Genomic DNA, 20575 nt, shown 5'->3' with positions numbered 1-20575 from the left:
ATCACAGAAGGTAAATGTAATTTTATGCGTCTACGCATTACTTTAAGAAAAGCCTATGACCTTCTAGCTACATCCAGCCTGTAATGGATTTTTTAACTAATCATAATTCTAACATCTAAACTTACTTCTCTTTTAGGCCTAACATTCTAAACACTCGAACAAAACGTACTCTAAAAAATGTTGGTGACCAGACAATATAAAATATACTGTCTAGAATAGAATCATGACATGTTGAGTTATCAACTGAACTTCTAACCTTTTCCATTCTTCTGATGATTTGAGATCTAAATTTGCTTCTACCTAGTAACAGAAGGGTGTACATATGAAGAACCAATCAAACTGTAGGGAAATTATGTAATGTATCTTGTCACTTTTGCCATGCTCCTATTCTATAAAAACTGGTGGTGGGATTCTTTTTGCTGGTGGGATTCTCTCTGAAATTTGTCTGAGATCCTCCGGCCGTGATTAAAGCATATTCGAAGGCATTGTCTGAAGTCTGTCGGTTATTATTGCTGCGCAGCAAGTTAGTTAGTGGAACAAGTTACAGGTTACAGGTTAGTGAGACACTAGAGACCTTATTCCCGAGTGATAGTGTCAAAAGGGGGCGAGACGTCGTTCGATTCTCTGTGAGACTCTTAGGCGGGGTTAGATTGCGGTCAGGTAACTATAATTCTTAGGCATTTTATTTATGCGGTAAGAATAGCTACTCTTAGGCGTCAACCCGCACGTTCAGAGGTTAACTCAATTGAGTATAATATTTTCAGGTGTCAAGGACACTCGGTTCAACCTAAGTCAGGTGCGTAGGGGACAAATCTACCACAGGCCTTAAGATGAAATGGTGCAGAGTAGATTATGGAGTAGCTGGTAGCTATAGCTAGTTACTAAGCCTCTAGTGTGGACTACGGTCCAATTTAAGAACGACTGGTGCAACGATATGAAACCGATTCTTTATTTAAATTAAAAAAATATATATATTGAGGAAATACTTTGTAGAATCTTCTCTGTGATTTTATATAAAACAAAAGTCCAGAAACTCCAATACACAACATAATTAGTCCATATTCCAATCGATCTTGTACATTTCAGCATATATCCAAATGTACAAAAATAACATAACAGCAACATCAGGCATCAAGTCATTATTCCAATGAAGAATTTTCCCTCCACAATGTGCCGAGTAAAGAGCACACATATTTTAATACCTGTTGGTTTCATGCAATAATCGAGTAATAGACCAAACAGCATGAGTTCTGATTAACACTTGATAGGCTTTATCACAGAAGCGTGTGGCGTCTACGTCAGCAGTCTCTCCACATCTGTGTGTCATTTGTCACTCAAAGAAGCTGTCCACATTTACTGCAGAGAAACAGCCAAAGTTGCAGATCTGGTATGAATACAAATATGCTAAATCATTTACTGCCACCAAAGGGACTATATGCAGAATTCAGAAACCCTTGTTATTAGTGACACCGGTGGCTGTTAAGTAAACTGCAGCAGCACTAGTGCACACGTACTGTAACACACGAGAGACTCAACACGATTCAATGACCCAGTGTACTTACAGCGGAGTTCTTTTCATTCTTCGCTTAGAAGTAAAAAGTTGGAAATACCTTTGCAGTGATAAAGATGAATATGTAAACGTGCTGCAAACTTTTCTCCCAATCTAAAAAAACAACAACAAAAAAACACTACACTACACAAAAATGACAGCTGTGAGAAAAGAGCAGTTCAGAAAACATCTGATCAGGCACCAAATGGAATTGCAAAAATATTTCAATTTTAATCCAAACTGGTTTTCCCAAACACTCAAACCACTCCCTGTGGCCCTGTTAAACAGATAGTCCTGCCCCAAACTCACATGAAACTCAGATTGGAGAAGGTTATTTCCCAAACAGTTCGCGCTTCACCTCCTTTTAGCCTGAAAGCATCGACGAGACACGAGACAGTGATTTAATGACACTAGTGCCTGCTCTCATTACTCGACTGCACTGGGTTGTCCTTCACTCATGAAGAGATAGACAGCCAGTGTGTGTGTGTGTGTGTGTCATACTTTTATTCAGTTGACCATTTAAACTAACAAAAATGCAATGGATTTAAGAACACTCATAATTTGTGTTGCAATATAGGGTATAAAACGTTCAAATAGACCATGGCAACTTTGAAAGTCTTTCTGATGCAGAAAATTCAGCTTTGCATCACAGAAATAAATTACATTTTAAAATATATTAAAATAAAAAAAGTTACTTTAAATTGTAATAATATTTCACAATATTACTGTATTTTTGATCAAATAAATTCAGCCTTTCAGAGACTTTCAAAAATCTTACCGACCCCAAACTGTTGAATTGGTGTAGCTGAAAATGCCATTAAGTGATTCTGAGCCAGAACCATTATCCGAACACAGTAGGACACGTGCCAACTTGTGCAGTGGATTCAAACACATTCAACACATGTGAAATGCAAATAATCTGAAAAGCTGAGAAAAGCAGCCACGCAGCGAGTTATATGAAAGACTCTTCCCCATGAGGTTTCCACAAACACAGAAACATTCCCAAGGTCATTCCCAACCAGTCCTGTTCCATCGCTCCGATCGTTCCCTCTGTTTATGGGCTCTTTTCATTTGCTGGGGTTTATTCTGAATGCTAATCAGAGCTCTTGTGAAGGTAATCATCACCTGGGCTCCCCAGGGCCGTTCTCCTTCACAAGAGACAGAAATAAATTATTAAATCAAATCTAATTTCATTTAATTCATTTGCGAGCGGCTGAAATCCATTTTTGGCTAGGCCCTCTGGGAACTGCAGTGACCCCGTGGTTTTAATATTGAATGTATTCAATAGATTTAACAGTATTTAAATACGACAGATACAAATATAAACCACTGGAAACACATGAGAGATCCAAACAGACAGAGATAGCACTCGAATAATTATATCACAGAACAATAACACACAGATGAATGGCAGATGGCATTGTGACACAGATCTCTGCACTGAACGCAGACTGAGCTGCAGAATGTGTTGCTCAGAGAAAAGAGCGACTGAATACTTTTTCAGCAGTACATTTCCAGTTTGTTTTGGAGAGTTTGCTGGATGTAATGGTTTATAAATGAGTATTTTTCTTACACACACACCTATCGTTTGGTTTCAGAAGACACGCATTCATCCACTGGGGTCGCATGGATTATCCTCACGATGGCATTTGGGCACCAGCTCACAGGGATGGATCATTTTACACAAAATCTTTGTTTGTGTTAATCTGAAGAATGAAAGTCATACCCTGTCTTAGTGTTTTGGGTGGAATATCTCCTTTATGAGTGAATAACCCATGAACCATTGCTGTATCAAATAAAAAACGATGGCAAAACTATTGACTTACAGTCATTGCTTAAGTAAAAAAACATATATTTTAATATATATTTAAATAATTAGTATTTTTATTTATATTTAATATATTTTGTTAATACACTGTAAAAATGTATTTGTCATAAGATGAGGAAGATGATGAAGATGGACTGAAGACGAGGTTATCGAATATAAACAGGTTTTTAAATACAAGAAGGCAGGCAGGAGTATGAGTGTGTACAGGAGCATTTTAAACGTAACAAACACTAATTGTAACACAAACATCAACCGACAACCAAAGATTGAGGAACTAAATACACAGAGATAACTAACTAAATGATGAGCAGCTGTGCTGCAGGACTGGTGTCCATGGGAACTGATGAGACGGATGAAAACAAACTGAAAATCCAGAAAGTCCAGAAAACAGTCTAAATTGCAAGTTATTTAGCAAGACATATGTCATTTTTCTGTGAAATACTGTAAAATGTATGATTCTTATATGTTAAAATTATGAATTACCCTATAATTTGCCATTAAAAACAGTAAAAGATTTAAAAAAAATGTTTATTTTATTTAAATAATTTTGTTTCTTCTTATATTTCTTATCAGTAATGTTCAATAGGGTGTTCTGTTACAATTTCTATTAATGTTTATTGCATTATCGTGTGTGTTATCCTGATGGTTTTGTCTTTGTGTTTATGACTCTGTGCACAATCTATCTACAGTACGAGTATTGGCCATGTTTTATGAATATCTCTGCTTTATCTATTGTGCCATCTGTATTATTATGGTGGTTATAAGCAGATTTTTTTTCCATTGTATTTTTATTGGTGAATTGACCAACATGACCAACTTTCATAGCACCGAGTGGATGCCGCTGAGCTCTTGTCTCAATTCTGCTTCCATAGTAACAGCGCCGTCTCTGATTGGTGGATTTCTCTTTGGGATTATGGGTAGTGTAGTTCTTCACCCGGAATTCTGCAGTTCAGAAATTCAGAAGTGTACCTTATTCTATATAATCACTGTATAAATGTTTTTCATTCTGTATGTGGAAAATGAATGAGATTTGACTTCCAGAACTTGACAGTTGAATTTTGAACTAGTAAATATGAACTTTCCAGGAGGATGAGAACGCATAAGACATATTCAACCCTTCAGGTGGGACAGTCGAATGTCTCCATGGGCACTAACATCCGACACGTCCACAGAAGAACAGCAGCAGGGCTTGTGACAGACCCATTCAGAGCGAGAGTGTGAAAATCCCTAAACTCCAAACGCATTTAACCTCCCAGCATCCCTGCCAACAGACGGCGGTTCGTAAAGGATCCGGCGTGACATTATGCATTCAGAGACTCGTTCCCCGGCCCTGGTATTGACGGATCGGACCGGGGCCGTCCCTTGACAGCCCGAGATGTGGAGAGTCAAGCTGCAATTAAAACAGGCTGTCACCGGAGGAGCTTTAATGAACGCTCACGCCGATAAGAACGAGAGAAGGACATCAAATCTTGCTCTTTAATTAAAGCTGTTTTATGGGAAACATACAGGGGTAATTAGGCTCTCTCTGACAGCTCCTGAGAGCATTGCTTTTGTTACAGCGTACATGATAAGACACATAATCATAATTAATCTTCAAGGTTCTGATTGCTGAAAAACAGCGATATCTGCATTCATATCAACTAATTCACGGTAAACCAGCCCAATAAATCATCAGGTGTATAGAAATCATGACACAAACATACAGCAAAGAGCAACGTCTCACGTTATTTTACTCAAACAGTCCAGTACGAAGTCAAAGCAGGATTTCACTCGTGCAGAAGCTGGGAATGTGAGTTCATTCTGGGAAAAGAAAGAGAAAAAAACCCCGTCTGTAACACTTTACAATTAGGACGTTTTAACATTAGTTAACATTAGTTAACATGACGACATTAGTTAACATTAGTTAATGTATTAACTAACATGAACTAACAATGAGCAAAACATATGGGTTACACTATTTTAAGGTGTCATTGTTACAGTGTAATTATATATTTAAGTACTGAGTAATATTAAGTATTAGTTAGGATATGATTAGGGTTTGGTTGAGGGTTAGTTGCATGTAGTTATGCATAATTTACTGTTATTACTATGGTAAGTACATGTAACATATGTAACAAGGACACTGTCAAACAAAGTGTTACTGTAAGTTCACAGTGCATTAACTAATGTTAACAAATACAACCTTTGATTTTAATAACATTAGTAAATGTTGAAATTAATTTTAACTTTGCTGTAGTTAATACTGTAGAAGTACTGTTCATTCTTGATTCATGTTAACTAAGGTAGTTAACTAATGAACCTTATTGTAAAGTGTTACCAAAACGTCTTGCAGTTATTTCTTACACACACTGATTGTTGAATAGTGTGAATAATGTCCCTGTTTTCAAGCGCCCGTCGCTCACCGGCTCTACAGAAGGATCCGGTATTTAAGGGCTCGAGGAACTCTGTTAATCACCAGCCGGCCGTCGTAACTGAGCGAGGCGAAGAGCCAGGGGTCCGCAGCGGACCACTCCACCGCATACACACTGTCCTCGTGCTCCTCGTATGTGGAGATGATGCTGTCCTGCAGGGGCTCTTTCCCCCTACACACAACAAACATCAGCAGAGGAATCAATAAAACAGATCCTACATATTTTAACACATATTTCAACACATATTTCTCTAGGGTAAGTGAGATACATCTTTATAATACTAGGCAAAGTCTCATGGATATTTCATTATATCGTTTTAAAACTGTGTATGGTCATTGGTCTTTTGAGTACTCGGGCTCAATTGTGGAATTCGTTGCCTCTTGATATCAAAAGTATTTCTAATATGGTTGGTTTTAGTGCGAATGTTACAGTTGGTTATTAGATAGGTTGTTTAGTGTATTGTGTGGATGTTTAATTGTGATTGTAAACTTTGCAAATGTGGAAACCTATTGTAGCTTTGTATTTATAATAGTATGCAATGCCAAAGTAATCTGTCACTATGAGTGAAGTTTGTGCTTTACATCAAGGACCGCAATGGAAACAACTTTTTAACTTTATTGTGATCCTTGACAAATGAGTGTATTTCACTTTTTGTTGTCTAATAAATCAAATAAAAAACTGATAATGTTAACATTTTGCTGTACTTGTGCCGTGACACACAAACTGAATGCAATTGAAACAAACTCAACTGAATTGGAATGTAGTGAATAGCATTAAATTCTATAAAATTGAATGCTTTTAATGGATTATTTAATGGTTTAAATGATTATTTATTATGTATTATTTAATTGGAATTTAACTGAATCTAACTGGACTGAAAAATGTTGAAAAAAAAAAAACTGAATTGTACTGAAATAAATTGAAAATAAATGTATTTCGTGAAATTTGACCAAATCAAATTGGACTGAAAATTACTGAGCTAGACTGAACTGAATTGCCCAGAACTAAACTATATTGAACTGGATTGACATGAATAGAATTGAATAGAATTGTACCAAACTCAATAGAAAATAACAAATGTATTTTGTGTAACTGAATTGTATTGTACTGAACTCGATTCAAAAAAAAAAAAAATTATTTCCTGGGATTTAACTGAATCTAATAATTTTAAACTTAAACTTAAAAATACTGAGTTAGATTCTTGAGTACAGATTGAACTGTACTGACCAATACTGAACTGGATTGAAATGAATTGAATTGAACAGAATTATACTGAACTCATTAGAAATGAACAAATGAATTTTATGGAATTTAACTGAATCAAACTGGACTGAAAGACACTGAGTTAGATTCAACTGAACTGACCTGATCTAAATTGTACTGAACTGGATTGAAATGAACAGAAGTGAATAGAATTGTACTGAACTCGATTCAAAAGAACAAATGTATTTCCTGGAATTTAACAATCAAGATGAACTGAAAAACACTGAGTTAGATTCAACTGAACTGACCTGATCTAAACTATTTTGAACTGGGTTAAAATGAATAGAATTGTACTGAACTCAATTGAAAAGCTAAAGAATTTCATGGAATTTAACTGAATCAAACTGGACTGAAATATACTGAGCTAGATTCAACTGAACTGACCAATATTGAACTGGATTGAAATGAACAGAAGTGTGCTGAAATAAACTGAATTTAATTGAATTAATTACATAAATACAATTCAGTATAGAAAAATCAGGTGTAAGGTAGAGTATGAGAAAGGGACGAGTACTTGTCCTCCTGCTGGCTCTCCTCGGTGTCGCTGAGGTCGTCGTCGTCCACCAGGTGTCCGAACGGCTCGGAGGAGATGGACACCATGTTGGACAGGATCACTCTGCTGTCACTGCTGCCCGTGAGCAACAGCTGGTCATGAGAGTGATTATACCTCACACTCCACACCCTGAAACACCAGCACAGCACACACCACAGCGTGACACACTCATCTCCAAACACGGCTGCTTCTTCCTCTGCGTTTCCACCTCACCCACGACACTAAGGGCCCATTTTTAACTATCGAAGCGCATGGTCTAAAGCACACGGCGCAAGTGCACTTAGGGCGTCCGAATCCACTTTTGCTAGTTTAACGATGGGAAAAATGGTCGGCGCTCCCGGCGCATGGTCTAAAAGGGTTGTCCCTATTCTCTTAATGAGTAACGGGTGTGTTTTGGGTGTAACGTGCAATAAACCAATCAGAGTCTCTTCTCCCATTCCCTTTAAATGCCAGTTGCGCTCGCGCCATGGCGGATTCGCTATTTACATGGCGGAATTTGCAAGCGGAAAAACTGAACGCTTCTCCAGAGAGGAAATGGATCTGCTCGTGCGAGAGGTTAAAGCTGTGTGTGTGTGTGTGTGTGTGTGAGAGAGGTTAAAGCGCTAGCAGACCATCTACGGGACAAGCCGGATTCAATAATAATCTTTCACACTGTAATCCTTTCATTTTAAATATTTGGCATGTTTGTGTGCTGCTGTGTGCCCCTGTGTGTGTAATAAGCAGAGTGTATGCGTGTTGTGGACCCGCCTATAGGCGCGCATTACTAACGTGCTCTTTAAATAACAAAAATATTGCGCCATTGACTTTAGACCAGGTTTCAGTTGGTCAATGGCACAGTTTATTTCAGTTCCTCAAAATAGCAACGCTCCAACAATGCGTCTGAACACACAAATGCATTTGCTATTTAAACAACGTGGCGCAGGACGTGAAAATGAAAACTGCGTCGGGCTGAAACTAGCAGATAACACTTGCGTCGCGCCTGGCGCTGCATTGCACCGGGTGTATGATGGGCCCGCAGACTTACTTCTCTTTTCTCCTCCGTCTATATCAGCCTCGGGCACAGAAGAGGATGCAAGCCTCATAGCCAGGGATTGTGGGAGAATAACTCAGCTGTCAGCAGTAAAAATCTGGCTCAGTCAAGACTTCTCCCTAACTAATCTGTCTCCGATCCCAAAATATTCCCTAATACCTCCCAGCCCGAGGCTTAGCAGAACCCCTGTCGCGGCAAACACAAGAAATGAGGAACATGTTGTTGTTGTGGATCTTACCTATCTAAATAGGATCAAAACATCTCTGATTGATTCCATACCTCTATCTTTAAGAGATAGCATCCTGTGGCTGACATGCTATCATGCCTTGATGTGTGTGTCGTTGTGTGTGTGTGTGTGTGTGTGTGTGTAGAAAGTGATACGTTTGATTCTGAGGCAATTATATCCAGTGAGTCACACCTACGAGCAGATACTCTCGCACAATCACACACACACTGAAATAGATCCGCAGTGAGCTAAAACGAGCTACGCTAACACACCCTTGAGCACTATAACACACAACTACAGCATCAGCAAGATGTAAGAGCTTAGATATACACACACTAATTAAAATACTGTCTTTTACATTGAAGATAACCATGTTGAAACCTGATAAAACAGCACAGGATGGCAGGCTTTGACTGTGGCCGGTTTAAGCGAGATGTGAAAGATCGTACTAACACAAGCCTCAAAGCTGATGAAAAAGACGATTATGTTTGATGTAACTGAAATACAGTTATGAATGTGGCTGCAAAGGTAAGTCACATAAGATAGATCAACAGCTAATTAATAGAGATCTCACACACAGACCTTGACATGCGAGTTTTAAAAGCAGCCAGAGGCATTTCAACCAATAAATCTGAACAATCGCATTTGTTGACAGATTTGATTCTGTTTAGTGTATAAAACAAAATACATTTTATATACGTGTATATATTTATTTTATATATTTTTTATTTGGTTACTATAATATTTTTGTGGCAACCATGATTCTTTGATGAATAGAAAGTTGAAAAAACTGATTTTTTTTAAATAGAAACCTTTTGTAATATTATAAATCTTTTTGATCAGTTTAATGCATCCTTGCTGAATAAAACTATTAACTTCTTTCTTAAAAAAATAAATTAAAATTAAATATTTTTTTTATTTAATAAAGTAGTGTACTTTATGTATTTAATAAGAAATATAATATATATAATTTTTAAAAGAAATCATTCTTAAATGCTGACTTGGTGCTCAAGAAACAAAAATATTAAGGAACAAAAACTGTATTCAACATAATAAGAAGTTCTTTCGAATTTACTATTTATCAAAGAATCCCCCCCAAAAAAGTATCACGGATTCCAAAAAACAAAAAATCGGCACTAAATCATCATATTAGAGTGATTTCTGAAGGATCATGTGACACTGAAGACTGGAGTAATGATGCTGAATATTCAGCTTTGATCACAGGAATTAACTACATTTCAATATATAAATATTATTATATTAACTCTTAATTCATCTTAATTCTTCCAAACTTCTGACTGGTATTAAGTGGACATTTTCAGCCCTGCTGTTGCAGTGTTGTAGTGTGTGTGAGTGTGTTTCTGTGAGTCTAACCAGTGCGAGTGCTCCTCCAGAGTCTTGACGGGCTCGTTGATGTGACGCACGTCCCAGAACTTGACTTTACAGTCGTCTCCACAGCTGGACAGGTAATACTGCTTGTTCGGGTTGAAGTCCAAGTCACGCACCAGCTGCCCGTGAGCGTTCTCAATGCAGTAGATCTGACTGTGAACAACAAAAACAACAGACCAATGTAATGAACTCAGAGACTGAGTGATGGAGAGAAGAGAACGGGAACAAAAGACAGAGTGGGAAAGCGAGAGATAAGGATGGAGCGTCTGGGTCTGAAGGTCACACCTCCATCACGCGCCGTATAAAAGTGTGACAAGCCATAAAGCACAGGCTGCTCGCGTCCTTCGCAAGGTGAAGACTTGCTAAGCTCTGTGCGTGTGTGTGTGCGTGTGTGCTTTAGGCGACCTCAGGCTCATCTGTATGGACTAAACACAGTTCAGACGTATTACTACACCATCACGTCTGGATTTCTCTACTTCCATTAGCCGGCTATCTTGCCACACACTCATTAGACAATTAACATGCTAATTAAAAATCTCATTAAAACAGGAAGTGAAATATTTGACATGAGAGAGTGCATTGAGCTTCAATTAAGTCCCCATTCATGTCGAGTCTGACACAGCCGCTGGAGAACCATATTAACATTGAGAGTCCTGTTTTATGGAGTGGGAATATTAAATCAGTAGCAGACAATGCTAATATTCCATCTAGGGATGCAACTAACAACTATTTGATTAATCTGACTATTATTTCTTTCAATAGGTTTTTAGAAAATCTTCAGTGGTCAGATTTTAAAAATATATATTTCCTTATTTTATGAAAAATATGCTGTTACTATAACTTTTCAGCCTTTTCTAGGGTTGCAAATAACTATTTTGGGAATTGATTAATCTGACAATCAAATAATCTGACAACTATTTCCTTCAATTAATTAAAAACAATCAGCAGTCCAATTTTAATATATATATATATTTCCGTATTTTATGAGAGAAACATGTTGTTATTCTACACCTTAGAAATATATATATTTTTTGTTTTATGTAGGTTGTTTTATGTATTTTCAATTAAATATGATAATTTTACTGCTCAACAACAAACTTTAATCAACATTTCTGCTCATTTTCTGTTATCAGCGAAATTTAAAATAGCATAGCGTATGACTCGTCATTTTTCTCTCATATTTTTGTATGCTATATGCTATTCAGTAATGGCAAAACTCATTATGATATCACAAATTAATCACATTAATTGGCCTCAATATGGCCAAAAATAACCAACAATACGGCCTATTATGTTTATTACCCTCATTGATGCATTTATTATAAACGTTATAGACAACTTAATTTAAAGAAAAAAAAATCTGCTTGTTCTGTGGCCTTTTTTTTAAGGAGTTTTTTTCCAATAGAAATGAGTTTATTTTCATCACTAGTGAAGGTTCTCTATGCAATACTACACAGACCCAACTAATCAGTCATGCAATTTATTGTTGCCAATCATTATAGATCAGTTGTTGTAGCTTTAATTTGATCCTCTTATTGCAATACTGTATGTAGAGGCATTTTTCAGCACAGCCTCGGTCTGTTCACTCTGTCTGTCTAATGCAATTTGCACACAAAACGGCAAAGTACCAGTGAAAATGACATGTTCAGATTATCAGACTGTAAAATAAGTTTCCAGAATTGAGGTGCACAGGTTTGGATCAGTCAACCAGGAACAAAGATCGTTTTGTGCTTAAAAGTTGACTTGACAATCAAACTGATTTGTATGGAAGCTCGTTTCCACCACAGAATAATAATATCAAAAGGTTTTTTTTCATCAAAATTGTACGTTTATATCTAACATTTCAGATTTTCTTCCTCAGAATTTTGCACGTGCATGTGGTCCGGGCAGGTGTCTAAAAAAATAATACAATTGCGAGATGCAAACTCAGAATCCCAAATTTATAACCTGCAATTCTGAGGTATAAACTCGGAATTCTGAGGAGAAAAAAACTCAGACTTATGAGATATAAACTCACAATTGTGTAAAAAGTCAGAATTGTGAGATAAAAATGTGCAATTACCTTTTTTATATTTTTATTCCGTGGCAGAAAAGCTGTCATAGACTTGAGACATAACTTGGAGACTCACTAATAACACAAGACTTTCGGTCTACAAGGAAAAATATTTGTCAGAATATTGTGACAGAGTTTAGATAAAATTGTATTATTAGTGTTATTGAGTCGAAATTTACAGAAAGATGTAAGTGTTTTTCCCTCCGTTGACAATTATAAAAGCATGGCATTCAAATGAAATGATCAGTTGATTCAAGTAAAAACAAACTTTCTTTTGGATAAGTGTGACATAATGATCAAAGGAATCCTTCAGATATACAAAATGTGTAAATAATGAAAGATTTTCTGCCGACACGATAGCCGACTACACAGAATACACATAATTTGCTTTTCTTTAGTAAAACAATCCCTTCAAATTAATGCTGTAAACTATACAGGGAATCCACTCATTTGGTCCATAACTATAATATTAGAGGTTAAAATAACAACAGAGCCCAAACTATTACATTCAACTGCTATTTTTCAGATGTAGGCTAATAATTACACTCAAATAAAAAAATGAAATGCTTGTGTACAACTCAGTTGCACATTGTCTTCATGGACAAATGTAATCGAACATACATGTATCATTAACAGTAACTAAGCTCCTCTCTAGTGTTTTTTTTATAGCTGTGAATGCAATGTTAAGTGACACATTGTTCTCAAGCTGTTTTATTGACGTCTTTCCTCATTTGAAACACTGATCGAGCTATTACATGAGACAGGACACATTTCAGTAAGTTGTACTGTTTCTTTCAACATACCTTCTGATGTTCATTCATGTTTATTTTGTGCTGTAACAACTTGCATTAAATTGGAAGAGATGACTCACATTTAAGAGCATCAAAACGGCACTATATTGTTTGACTTTCATGATAAAATGGAGATAATTTGAAAGCTGAGACTTTGTTTCTTATCAGAAGTAACAGAGCACAAAGCTCTTCGTGATTATTGGACGGGAGACGCTACAAATGATGATTGATGTAGGGAAGAACCGTAGATCTGGCAATCCTGGCTGAAACTACAGGTGATTCATAGGCTCACATACAGCCTGCTTTAACATAACATTTTTAACTGTTAATGCATTATTGTCACATAGACAGCCCTAAATTCAACACAAAAGACATTTTCTTTGCACACACTATGGGATGCAGTCTGACACGTTTTCCGCCTTCTTTTGATTGACAGGACATAACTGGCCCTGATCATCACCTGTTTTAAAGAGACAGACCCAAACATGAAAATGCTGTCATCACTTACTCACCCTCATGTTGTTCCAAACCTGCACGAGTTTCTTTCTTCTGTTGAACAAAAAAGATGATATTTTGAAGAATGTTGGTAATAAAACAACTGGCAGTAGCCATTAACTTCCACAGTATTTTTTTCTCCTACTATGGAAGTCAATGGCTACCGTCAACTGGTTATCAACATTCTTCATAATGTCTTCTTTTGTGTTCAATAGACGAAAGAAACTCTCCTGTGACAGGGTTTATAAAACGTACCTGCAGTATAATGAAATCATTTAACACACGCCCTTAAATGTCCCCTAAACATCAGCTAAAAACTAACCAAACTGCAGATTGCTCAGATCTTGATAAACGCTGATAGTCATATCGTCATGATTCCTCTCTTGTGTTCCCTTGTCTTGTGTGGACTTATGTATGTCCTGTTCTGTGCCATGTTTTGTAGTCCTTTGTAGTTTTTTTACTGTAGTGGGTTGAGGCCAATTTAAAACCGCTCGTACCTTTCCCTCGTCCATAGACATTCCTTCAGGACTGATGATAACCGAGGAAGGAAAACTCACACTTTTCCGGCTTGGCATACAGTTGATGAGGCGCTGCAAGACTCACCTGGGAACAATCAGGAACTAATCAACAAGAAAAACTACAAAGGACTACAAAACATGGTGCAAACCAGGACATAACATAAGTCCACACAAGACAGGAATCATGACACATATCTGTAGCTTGGCCTTCTGCAAGCGAGCAGACACAACAGAGGAGACCTCTAGTAGACGGAGGGGTTGTGAACTTCATCCCGTTTAAGGAGCCGGGAAGCGTCCCGAGACACAGCCAGCACCGAAATGGAGTAAGAAATGAGGTTAGCGGCGCTGCTCCTGAGTCCTTCATGCTTGTAAATGTGAAATTGGGATCCGGTGAGCACATGGCACATGCCACACCAAATCGGAGAGAGATTAGCTGATCCGTAAGCCTGCGGACACGGTGCGGGTCAATTCGCGTCCCCTTCCCAACGCCCTTTTCCTGGTCACAGAAGTCATTACGAAGCCCCTGTTCCGCACGGCACGGCTGATAAATGGACTTGCATGAGCGATCCGCTTGGGCTGCGTTTCCCAAATGCTCACCAAGTCGGACCGTTGTTTCCATGGCAACATCACGGAGATCTAAGACATGCCGAATGGAAGGCCTGATTTCTGCCTCGGTCCACAAGGAAGACCGTTTAAAAGCATGCGGATTTCAAGCAGCTCTGTAGGAAATGGCACTTTCTAAAGCTATGGGTTATTAGACGGAGTGCAGGGAAGTTAAAAGGTCAGGAGACAGTTTGTGGATGTATGCAGCCTGACAGCGGAGAAACACTGACTCACATACAAACACCTGATAACCTACACTGATACACACCTTATTTTACAATGCGGAAGTGAACTGTTTTCTGTGAGTGTGCGAGACTTCCGATTCAATAGATATAACGGGAAGAATAGTGCATTAAACGGTTAAACTGTTTGCGCTAAAAAAACAATGTGTTCATAGTTATGACAATACATTTAAATAATATGGTTAGAGATACAAGTTTGCGATATTAAGCAGCATAATCAGCTGTTTTGTACAGCTAAAAATAAGCAGAAGCGGACGACACCGGAAGCCAGACACATTCAATTGACAAATAGCCACGTTCACTCTTACGTGAAAAATAAGGAGGATAGATGGAGATTAAATTATTTCCATATTTGGTAGTATAGACATTATGACATTATGCTTGCAGGATCTGAAAAAAAGCAACAAAACAAACAACAACAAAAACAGGGAAGTGACAAAAAATTATATATAAAAATAAATTATGCATTTTAATTTAATTTTATAATTTAATTTTAATTATAAGATAATTTAAAAAATGTTCATTCATTAATTATTTTGCATGATTTATTCATAAAATTATTATTTTGTTTTAGCTACAGCAGCACAGATAAACAGATAAATTACAAGCTGTAATTTCAAGTAGGCAAACAGTTTGGTCAATAATCACAATCAATCTGTAATCTAATGAAATTAGTAAATTCCATGGATTTTCTTTTGCTTGACCCCAATATTGGTTGTTAAAGCAACATAAAGTAAAAAAAAAAAAGAATTCACCTAATATGAAAAAAAATCTAATGCTACAGTAATATTGGCTTCCACTGGCTTCTATCATGTGCAGTGCATATATTTATTTATGATCCTTTAAAACCTTTACCTGGAAGACAATGTTCATCACTGTCAAGAGAAAAGTATGAATATACCTTTGGGCATATTTAACATTATTCTGGGGAAAAAAGCATTCATGCTGAAACTTTTCATCATTTACAGAGAAATACGCGACTCTTTTGAATATAACAAAAATGCAGAGTCATCGGCATGTTTATGTGTACATGGTCTGGAAAAGTAATGATGGGATCAATTATCAATTCCGTGAACTAAAGCATGTTCAGCCGCACATTCTGCACTAACTGATGCTTAAACACAAATGTGTGTGTATGTATTCATTAAAAGCTTGTGCAAAATGTGCAAACTCTAAATACGCATTGTATCGTACTGTCGTTAAAGCAATTCTCTTCTGCTCACCAAGGCATTTATTTGATCAGAAGAAATACAGTAAAAACAGCAATGTTGTGAAATATTATTTCTGAGATCAAAACTGTATTTTCAGCATCATTACTCCAGTGTCACATGATCCTTCAGAAATCACTCTAATATGATGATTTGATCCTTAATTACTATTAATTAAAACTGGTGGCCAGTTATTAAAATGGTCCTTATTATCATCAATTTTGAAAACATATCCTTGATATTTTTGTGGAAACTGATACTTTTTTTCAGGATTCTTTGAACTGAAAGTTTATTTATTTGAAATATAATCTTTTGTAAGATAATAAAATGTCTTTACTGTCAATTTTGATCCATTTAATGAGTCCTTACTGAATAAAAGTATTATTATAATTTTATTTTAATCTTACCTACCCTAAACTTTTGAATATATCACAGTTTCCACACAAAAAAGAAGAAAAAAACATTTTCAACATTGATATAATCAGAAATATCTCTTGAGAAGCAAATCATCATATCAGAATGATTTCTGAAGGATCATGTGACACTGAAGACTGGAGTAATGAAATAAATTACATTTTACAAAATATTCACATAGAAAACAGTTATTTTAAATTATAATAATATTTCACAATATTACTGTTTTTACTGCATTTTTGACCAAATAAATACAGCCTTGGTGAGCAGAAGAGACTTCTCTCAAACACTTGAACGGTAGTAAAAGTGGTAATTCATATGTTATGGTGCTCCAAGGTACTTTGAAACCCATGTTATAATCATGGTCAATGTAAAAGAAAGAAAGAAAGAAAAAAAAAACATTCTGGTAATAGTATTTCAGTGGTAAGTTTTGGTACTCTTTTGCATTCATCTAGAGAGATTGCAGCTGGATTAGAAATAATGTGCTTCACTGAATGCTCTGAACATCAGGCTGAACATGTTTCTCAACACTAATAATGCATTTTCAAACATCACACTTTGAAGGAATGTTTCTTAGTTCGACAAAGTGATCTGTTCCTCAATGTGTGTAGAGTTCAGATTGTCATGATCCGGCGTGTGTGAGCGGGAAGCTAGAATGCGTGTGCCGAGTGAAATGACTGTTCATGCGAGCTCTGCTGGAGGAATAATAATCACAGTGCTATTGATCCCGGGATAACAGTCTGACCTGATGAGGTGATATGAGCAAGAGAAAGAAGCAGAAGAGAGAAATGAAGACCAGAAGATGAAGACTGAGATGCACAGAACAGAGCTTGTGTCGACGTACAGAAAACGAGAAAAACACACATGCAAAGTGAAATGCAGAGGCAGAAGTAGATGGAAAGACTGAGGATGAGAGTTCAAAATACAAATATGTTCACCAAGATGTTCAAAAGAACAGCATTTATTTCAATTAGAATCTTCTGTAACATTATACATGTCTTTATTGTCACTTTTGATCAATTTTAAGCATCCTTGCTCAATAAAGTATTAATTTTCTTTCTCCAAAAAATAAAATTTGGTCGACCCCAAAAGTTTAAACTATACTGTAAAGGCCATCTATGGTATATATGGTAATAATGTATCATAGGACCATGGTACCACCACAGAATTTATTTTTATAAGGAGAAATAAAATATATTTTAGTCTTTTAAACTTTCATAAGAGAAACTTTAAAGAGATATGAAGTTTACATCTTATGAGTCTTGTGTGGTATAAAGTCACCATGAAATCAAAATAGACCGTTTTTTTTTTTCTTCAATTTTTAATATTGCAGTATTTATTATAAATGTGTGCACATTATTTTTTTAATCCATGTGCCTGGTACTCTTTAATCAAAGTAACTTGCAGCATCTCTTCTCTTCTCTGATGATGAGGGCGGGGCAACCTGTCACTCACATGAGATCAGCCAATAGCAAACCACAACCATCCAATCAATTCCCCACAGACAAAATCAAGCCCCGCCCACATCTGTTCTTGTTCCAGAAGTTTCACATGAATATACGTCACAATATGGAAAGATGGTAGCAACATCTGTTTCATGCTGGGCAGTTGAAGAGAGATCTAAAAGCTATGGTATAATGTAGTTTTGTTGTGATTGATAGGATGTTCTGGGTCATTGCAAAAGACAGCCTTCCATTAGCAGTTTACTTTTTTCTTTAGCCCATTTTCCATCACAAGCTTAAAGGGATAGTTCACCCAAAAATTAAAAAAATTCTCATCATTTGCTCACCCTCAAGTTTTTCCAAAACTGTATGAGTTTCTGTCTTCTACTGAACACAAAACAAGATATTTTAAACAATATTGGTAACCAGACAGTAGACAGACTCAACTGACTTCCACTGTAGGACAATTTTTTTTAATGGAAGTCAATGACTAACGTCAACTTTCTGGTTACCACTATTCCTCAAAATATCTTCTTTAGTGTTCAGCAGAAGAAAGAAACTCATACAGGTTTGGAACAACTTTAGGGTGAGTAAGTGATGATAAAGTTTTAATTTTAGGGTGAACAAACCCTTTAATCTACGTGCACAGTCTGCACACAGCCACTCTCAGCTGTTGTTAACAAAAACACATTCCTGTTCAGTCTGGTCCAGTATTTTATGTTTGTGCAGTTGGAATATTTGGTCTGCGATTGGGATTTTGAAACAAACCAAGCCCAAGTTTGTACAGTAGATGTTTGAGATATTACCAAAAAAAAGTAGCCATGCACAGTTTATCCAAATTAAGCTTGGTTTATACTCGCTGCGTCCGCACGAGCGCGAAGGTGCGGCGTCATCACGGTCTGGGCGGTCGTGCGCGTTGAGGAGCGCGAGACCCCATTTCACATGGCGGTGTGCGCAGCATTTTTTTAAACTTTCCGCACAGCTCCGCATCCGCAGATGCACGACTTTGAGCCGAATCTGGCCAAGCATATACGTCTCAATGCACCGGCACCCAGTTTGTGCGTCTAAATTAGTTGCTTATATTTAAAAAATGAGCCTGCAATAGCAGACATAAAACAAAAGGTCCATGTTTTATAAAAATGTTCACAAAAACGAAATGAAAATGTTTAGTGAAATTAGAAAATATGCAAGATATCGTTAAGTTAGTTGTATAGGCTACGTTCTCATATCCATTTATTTTGTTCTAATGTCACGAGTAATAATCTCAAGGTTTACAGCTTTACACGATTCTTTTGTAGTGTGGTTTTGGTGAAGTGTACTAAAATAAACATTCACGTGTGTATCTTACTTCTTCTCACCGCTGATTCCTGATGGTTTACTGGACAATTACTCCGAGTCGCCCCCTGTCGTTTCACATAATAGTACAACGGCGAGCGTTCAAGTATGCAAAGTATGCCGCTGCGAAAGCATAAACCAGGCTTAGCGCTCGTCTCGTCTCACCTCATGCTCCGCAGGTCCCAGCCCCGGATGGCGGTGTCATTGGCTGTGGCCAGCTGGGTGCTGTTGTGATGTGGGCTCCACTTGCCTGCGGTGAACTTCAGCTGCCCTTTTCCCTCCAGGGTGGCGCTGCTCGAGATCTGTGGGAGGAGAATCGATCCATCTCAATACATCTCAATCAATGGCTGCATATTCACCAGCAATCTAATGCACTGTTTATACTGGGAGTTCAATGAAAAGGGTGCCCTCGGCCTGGGAAGACCTTGCTGTTTTCTGGATCGTTCAAAATGAAGAACCTTCAGAGAAAACGAAAACATCTGCAACTCATGACAGTCCACTGGTGTTTTTGATGAAGGTGTTTCACTATAACAGAGAATGCAAACTTGATGTTCTTGTTTGTTTCTGATTTATTTATTGTGTTAATATAACTGTGTGCAACAGCTCGCGTTTCAGTTTCAGTGCCATTGGCTCTGGAAGTATCATCCATTTTTCTCATTGGCATTTAAAAAAAAGCCTTTAGTTTGAAGAAAAAAATTATTTGAAAATCAGACATAAAGACATACAGTAGGTACAAGACAATGAGGGAAATAACTACAAGTGTCCGGTGATAAAGTGTTCTTTTAGAAAACTTTTCTACTTTTTTAAAACTTTCAGAGTTTTCTTTACAAAATCATTGGTAATGTAGTTTTCACCAGGAATTCCACTATCTAAAAAATAAGTTGAAATAATGCAAACTGATGTCTTTAACAAAAGCATTTACCATCAATTAACAACCTTGTTGCTCTCTTGCAACTCAAGCCTTTCGTGACAAAGTGAATGTGAAATGTCCAGTGAGCAAATGACCAAGATTTTATAATGTTGGTCATTGTGCGTACTGTGGCAGTTCCAGAACGAAATGTCCAGTGAGTGACGCTAAAGGGTTTAAAGCTGTATCGCGTTTGCACCACCCACTGATGAGCTCTTTTAACGTGATTCGTGTTTCACAGGACTTGTACCCGGATGCTCCACATCATAAATGCAATGCTGTGCTAGTTGAGCAAGTTTACTTAATCAGAAAAGCCAA

At 37.1% G+C, this 20575-nt stretch overlaps 1 protein-coding gene across 1 annotated transcript in view; it reads right to left on the bottom strand.

The window, feature by feature from the left end:
• Positions 1-4839: 4839 nt before the first annotated feature.
• The window catches only part of eipr1 (EARP complex and GARP complex interacting protein 1), a 50016-nt gene continuing 34280 nt past the window's right edge, over positions 4840-20575 (bottom strand). Inside the window, exons 6-10 of the mRNA XM_084096023.1 lie at positions 19516-19652; positions 10235-10402; positions 7566-7733; positions 5780-5959; positions 4840-5177 (exon numbers count right to left, since the gene is read on the bottom strand). Of these exons, the coding sequence (XP_083952149.1) occupies positions 5785-5959; positions 7566-7733; positions 10235-10402; positions 19516-19652 (648 nt within the window). The 3' untranslated portion in view covers positions 4840-5177; positions 5780-5784. The remainder of the gene's footprint in view (positions 5178-5779; positions 5960-7565; positions 7734-10234; positions 10403-19515; positions 19653-20575) is intronic.

The sequence above is a fragment of the Abramis brama genome (genome assembly GCF_963993115.1).
Source record: "Abramis brama genome assembly, chromosome: 21".
Classification (NCBI taxonomy): domain Eukaryota; kingdom Metazoa; phylum Chordata; class Actinopteri; order Cypriniformes; family Leuciscidae; genus Abramis; species Abramis brama.
Note: the sequence above shows the minus strand (reverse complement) of the source record. Positions and strands in the feature narration are given on the sequence as shown.